This window comes from Aethalodelphis obliquidens, unplaced genomic scaffold (assembly GCF_003676395.1).
Source record: "Aethalodelphis obliquidens isolate GAN/ISIS:26980383/991018 unplaced genomic scaffold, ASM367639v1 scaffold38, whole genome shotgun sequence".
NCBI classification, from domain to species: Eukaryota; Metazoa; Chordata; class Mammalia; order Artiodactyla; family Delphinidae; genus Aethalodelphis; species Aethalodelphis obliquidens.
In genome coordinates, this window is record NW_020837982.1 from 10,123,871 (window position 1) to 10,129,870 (window position 6,000).

At 58.7% G+C, this 6,000-nt stretch overlaps 1 protein-coding gene across 8 annotated transcripts in view; it reads left to right on the forward strand.

Annotated features, from left to right (window-relative positions):
• Positions 1-4,498, forward strand: part of PELP1 (proline, glutamate and leucine rich protein 1) — a 45,673-nt gene extending 41,175 nt beyond the window's left edge. For all 8 annotated transcript variants that reach the window (XM_027130169.1, XM_027130167.1, XM_027130165.1 and 5 more), the window contains 9 exons: positions 116-203; positions 665-753; positions 833-949; positions 1,070-1,217; positions 1,359-1,518; positions 2,230-2,285; positions 2,430-2,636; positions 2,773-4,215; positions 4,349-4,498. In XM_027130169.1, coding sequence (XP_026985970.1) covers positions 116-203; positions 665-753; positions 833-949; positions 1,070-1,217; positions 1,359-1,518; positions 2,230-2,285; positions 2,430-2,636; positions 2,773-4,215; positions 4,349-4,441 — 2,401 coding nt within the window. In that variant the 3' untranslated portion in view covers positions 4,442-4,498. The remainder of the gene's footprint in view (positions 1-115; positions 204-664; positions 754-832; positions 950-1,069; positions 1,218-1,358; positions 1,519-2,229; positions 2,286-2,429; positions 2,637-2,772; positions 4,216-4,348) is intronic.
• The last annotated feature ends 1,502 nt before the right edge of the window (positions 4,499-6,000 follow it).

Sequence of the window (6,000 nt, forward strand, 5' to 3'; positions counted from 1 at the left end):
GGGCCTGGAGCAGGAGGGACCAAGATGGGACCATCATGAGGAGGGAGGTTGAGGGTGGGTGTGGAGTCGCCCTGGGCCCCCGCGCTGAGGATCTCCCTGCTCTGATTCTCGTTAGCTCCGAGTTCGGGGCTCCCGTGTCCGTCCCCGTGCAGGAAATCCTGGATCTTATCTGCCGGACCCTCAGCGTCAGTGCCAAGAACATCGTAAGTGGAGTTTGTGCCCTGTTCACAGCGCTTGCCCAGGATGCAGGGCAGCCGGGCAAGCAGTGTGGGCTGTGGCTCCCGAAGTGATGTCGCCTGAGGTTGCCCCGGCCAGCTCCTTACCTCTCCAGATGCCGTTATTCCCGTGCTCCCGGCACACGCACATCAGTGCCGATTCGCTCCCGTGTTGCGGGAGCACTTGTAGCAGATGCTTCCTCAGGGGAGGTTGAGCTGGGGGCCAGCTGCGTCACTGCCGCGAGGTTCGGCCGTCCCTCCCTCATCCTCCTTGCAGGGTCTGCTGAGGAGGATGGCAGTTAGATCTTGTTGGGGGAGTTGGGGTCGGGTGTGGGTTCCTTACCTGCGTGCACATGTGTATTCAGTCACATGCATGTATCCTGCCTCCATTTCTCTTTCTTTGCCTCACTTTCTTCCCCCACTCCTTACTCTGCTAATTTTTTCTGCAGAGTTTGCTTGGGGACGGTCCCCTGCGGTTGCTGCTGCTGCCCTCCCTCCACCTGGAAGCCTTGGACCTGCTCTCTGCACTCATCCTCGCGTGAGTGGGGTCGGGAGGATGCGGTGCAGGGGCTGGGCTGTGCTAGGAGCAGGGGTCACTGTTCTGTCTTCGCCCCCAGGTGTAGAGGCCGGCTCTTGCGCTTTGGGGCCCTGATCAGCCGCCTGCTTCCCCAGGTTCTCAACGCCTGGAGCATTGGGAGGGACAGCCTCTCTCCAGGCCAGGAGAGGCCTTACAGGTGACCATCTAGGAATAGAATAAAGAGGAGAGGGTGGGTGAGGGGGTGCCGGTGGACCGGGGGTGCCGGTGGCTGGGACATTGACTCCCTTTCACAAGCTGCCCTCTGCTCCTCCCACAGCACTATGCGGACCAAGGTGTACACTGTCCTGGAGCTGTGGGTGCAGGTGTGTGGGGCCTCAGCAGGAGTGCTTCAGGGGGGAGCCTCGGGTGAGGCCCTGCTCACCCACCTGCTCAGTGACATCTCCCCGCCGGCTGATGCCCTCAAAGTGAGTGAGGCCTCTGCCCCTGTCCCGGGACCCCATCCTGCACCCCTTGTCCTCACCAGCCTCACCACCAGACACTGCCTTCTGACTGTCCTGCCTTCCTGTTGGCTGGTGTGTGTGATTTATGTTCCCCTCCCCCGCCAGCTGCGCAGTCCCCGGGGGAGCCCTGATGGGGGTTTGCAGACCGGGAAGCCCAGCGCCCCCAAGAAGCTAAAGCTGGACATGGGGGAGGCTCTGGCCCCGCCCAGCCACCGGAAAGGGGACAGCAATGCCAACAGTGACGTGTGTGCAGCTGCGCTGAGAGGTGGGTGAGGCCTGTGCCCTGCACCTCGGCGCACTGGGATGGCCTGGGGTGATAGCCCCAAACCAGTCGTTGAGGTGGAGGGTGTAGAAAAAATGCAGACCCAGCTAAGAGTGTGTGGCGAAGCTATGCCACCCCCAGGGCTGCAGGTGGAATCTTGGGTCCTGTTGTTAGGTGGAGTGCTGGTGTTGACACCGCCCCTCCAGGGTCTCAGCTATCTTTGTTCGTGCATCCCCTGTACGTGCCAAGTGCTGTTCTAGTACAAGAGGGCGGGGCCAGGAAGAGGACGAAATCCCTGGGCTGTGGAGCTCACACTCCCCAGGCGGGCTGCTCAGTGGGGCTTCCTGCTTCTGAGTTGCTAATCTGGACGCAGAAGTGACTTTCTTCTGGGTCCCGTGTATTTCACTGCCCTCCAGCCCCCCACCCGCCGTGTGAAGGGAAGTGCCAGCTCTCCCCAAATACGTAAACGCACATTTATAATGTTGTAACTCCATCATCTGTCTCGTTTACATAATGTTGTCAACAGCTTAGGTAGTAGGGATACATTTAGGATCCCCATTTTATAGTTGAGAAAACAAACTTAAAGGAGTTACGTGACTTGCCTGAGGTGGGCCGTGGCAGAGTGGGGTGCTCAGCTGGGGCCATGTGCTTCAGAAGCCCTGGCTCGTCATCGTGTTAGCCGCCCGCCTCTGACATACTGGTCTCCTTCCCCAGGCCTCAGCCGGACCGTCCTCATGTGCGGGCCTCTCATCAAGGAGGAGACTCACAGGGTGAGTGGAGCCTGGTCCCCACGGAGGTGGGGAGGAGCTACTGCTCTGTACCTGTCGGGGGCTCATTCACACCAGGGAGTAGGCCCCGGAGAAGGGTTGGCTCGTCGTGGTGTCGTCTCAAGGTGTGCTCTCTGTCCTTTTCAGAGACTGCATGATCTGGTCCTCCCACTGGTCATGGGCGTCCAGCAGGGCGAGGTCCTAGGCAGCTCCCCGTATACCAGCTCGCGCTGCCGCCGGGAACTCTACCGCCTGCTGCTGGCTCTGCTGCTGGCGCCTTCTCCTCGCTGCCCGCCTCCTCTCGCCTGTGCCTTGCAGGCCTTCTCCCTGGGCCAGAGAGAAGACAGCCTCGAGGTAACTGCGGAGTGTGGCCAAATCCACCTCGTGGGTTCCTGGATGCTCGTTTCTGATGCTGGTCGCCATTCCCGCCCTGGTTTCGTGAAGGCCCATATCCCTGATGCTCGCGCTCACCCTTTTTTTCCCTCCTCAGGTCTCTGCTTTCTGCTCAGAAGCACTGGTGACCTGTGCAGCTCTGACCCATCCCCGGGTTCCTCCCCTGCAGACCATGGGCCCTGCCTGCCCCACCCCTGCCCCAGTTCCCCCTCCTGAGGCTCCATCTCCGTTCAGGGCTCCAGCTTTTCATCCCCCAGGCCCCATGCCCTCTGTGGGTCCCATGCCCTCGGTGGGCCCCATGCCCTCAGCAGGCCCCATGCCTTCCCCAGGCCCTGTGCCCCCAGCGGGCCCCATGCCCTCAGCGGGCCCCATGCCCCCGGCACGTCCTGGACCTCCAGCCACAGCCAACCACTTAGGCCTCTCCGTCCCAGGCCTGGTGTCTGTATCCCCCCGGCTCCTTCCTGGCCCTGAGAACCACCGGGCAGGCTCAAATGAGGATGCTGTCCTTGCCCCTAGTGGCACTCCTCCACCTACTATACCCCCAGATGAGACTTTCGGGGGAAGGGTGCCCAGACCAGCCTTTGTCCACTATGATAAGGAGGAGGCGTCCGATGTGGAGATTTCCTTGGAAAGCGACTCTGATGACAGTGTGGTGATCGTGCCTGAGGGGCTGCCACCCCTGCCACCCCCACCCCCCTCGGGTACCACACCCCCGCCTGCAGCCCCGGTCGGGCCCCCAACAGCCTCCCCTCCTGTGCCAGCCAAGGAGGAGCCAGAAGAGCTGCCTGCGGCCCCGGGGCCTCTCCCTCCGCCGCCTCCCCCTCCTGTTCCTGGCCCTGTGGCACTCCCACCACCCCAGCTGGTCCCTGAAGGGACTCCCAGTGGCGGAGGACCCCCAGCCCTAGAAGAAGATTTGACAGTTATTAACATCAACAGCAGTGAGGAGGAGGAGGACGAGGACGAGGAAGACGAGGACGAGGAGGATTTTGAGGAGGAGGAGGAGGAGGAGGAAGAGGAGGAGTATTTTGAGGAGGAGGAAGAAGAGGAAGAAGAGTTTGAGGAGGAGTTTGAGGAAGAGGAAGGTGAGTTAGAGGAGGAAGAAGAGGACGAGGACGAGGAGGAAGAGGTGGAAGAGGTGGAGTTCGGCCCGGCGGGCGGGGAGGTGGAAGAAGGAGGGCCTGCACCCCCAAGCCTGCCTCCAGCTCTGCCCCCCGCCGCGTCCCCCAAGGTGCAGCCGCAGCCAGAACCGGAACCCGGGCTGCTGCTGGAAGTGGAGGAGCCGGGGGCTGAGGAGGGGCCTGGGGCCGAGGCGGCCCCCACACTGGCCCCTGAGGTGGTCCCCTCCCAGGGGGAGGTGGAGAGGGAAGGGGGGAGCCCCCCTGCAGTGCCACCTCCTCAGGAGCTTGTTGAAGAGGAGCCCTCTGTGCCCCCAACCCTGCTGGAAGAGGGGGCTGAGGGTGGGGGTGACAAGGTACCAACCCCACCAGAGGCATCTGCAGCAGAAGAGATGGACACAGAGGCAGAAGCTCTCCAGGAAAAGGTGAGCGGGCCGGGCGGGGAGAAGTGCTGGCTGCTTGCACAGCCGGACCCACTCTTCAGTGTGTGTGTGTGTGTGTGTGTGTGTGTGTGTGTGTGTGTGACTGTTTTGGATTTGATGTCTTTGTCCCTCAAAGGAGCAGGATGACACAGCTGCCATGCTGGCTGACTTCATTGACTGCCCCCCTGATGATGAGAAGCCACCACCTGCCACAGAGCCTGATTCCTAGCCCTCTCCCACACCTCTCACTCTTCGTTTCCAATAAAGTTATGTCCTTGGATAGCGACTGCTGCTTCTGCCTTTTGCCACCACAGTGTCCCCAGCTGGGCTTGTCCTGTACCCATAGTGTTTCCCAAACATGTCCATGGCTGTCCTGTTAGCTCCACCGTCCAGAAGAGGAGCCATTGACTTACAGGGGTAACAGCCTGTCCTGTTGCTCAGCAAGTCAGTGTCAAAAGTGTTGAATTTTTGCCTGGTGCTCTTGCTGATGCTAAGTGTGTGCTGGGTTGCCTGGAGAAGGAGAAGAAGGAAGTAGCCCTGCTTCTGTGAGTAATCCAGGTGTGGGAGTATGTGGGAAATTTATGGGATTAAGTGTCCTAGTGAGTGAACCTGTGTATACACACAGCCCCTTGGTCTCAAAGAGCAGGCCAAGTGACTGTGATGGAACTTTAGAAAATTACGATAAAGTACAGAGGCGTTTAATCATTGACTTCTCTGAACTGGGAACTTGGGTGTCTTAAATTATAGGGGCATCCATCGTGGATATGGGGGATGAGCTCTATTCTGGGACTGGTCCTTCCAGTGACAACATCCCCGCCCAACACCTCCCTGGCAGGAATTTGACAAGCTCACCTCTAGCCTTCCTACTCACTCTTGAGATTTGGACATTTCCCAGCCAGTGTCTGATCCCTTTAAGCATTTATAGACTATATATATTCTAGGACTTGTTGGGATGCACATGTGAGCATCACCCAGAGTTGTGTATGTGAGAGGGTATTGAGGTTTATGGGCTTGAGGTAGATGCCTCATGGTTTTTTCAGTCTGTGAACATGAGTAAAGTGCCTTGGAAATGCAGAATGGGTGGTGACTTCCCAACTGCCTGTATCCTGAAGGGCCTCTTTGAGAAGTGACATTTGTGCCAATTTTTGGAAGATTAGTAGGCGTTTAAAAAAATTTTCCACCCCCTTGGAAGGAGGAGACAAGATGGCGGAGTAGGAACTTGAGTTCACCCCCTCACGGGAAAACACCAAAATCACCACTAACAGCTGAATAATCATCAACAAAAAAGACTGGAACCTACCAAAAAAGATAATCTACATCCAAAGACAAAGAAGAAGCCACAACAAGGCGGTGGGAGGGGTGCTTTCGTGATACCAAATCCCATACCCACCAGGTGGGCAACCTACAAGCTGGAAAATAATTATATTGAAGAGGTTCTCACAGGAGTGAGCGTTCTGAGCTCCATGTCAAGCTCCCCAGCCTGGGGGTCTGGCCTCGGGAGGAGGAGCCACTAGAGCATTTGGCTTTGAAGGCCTTGAGTGCAGGAGCTACACAGGACTGGGAGAAACAGAGACTCCGTTCTTGGAGGGCACACACACGGTTTCGCATGCACTGGTACCCAGGGCAAGGCAGTGACCTCCTTAGGAGCCTGGGCCAGACCTACCTGCAGGTCTTGGAGGGTCTCCTGGGGAGGTGGGGGTTGGCTGTGGCTCACTGTGCGGGCAAGGACACTGGTGGCAGAGGCCCCAGGGAATATTCATTGATGTGAGCTCTCCCAGAGGTTGCCAT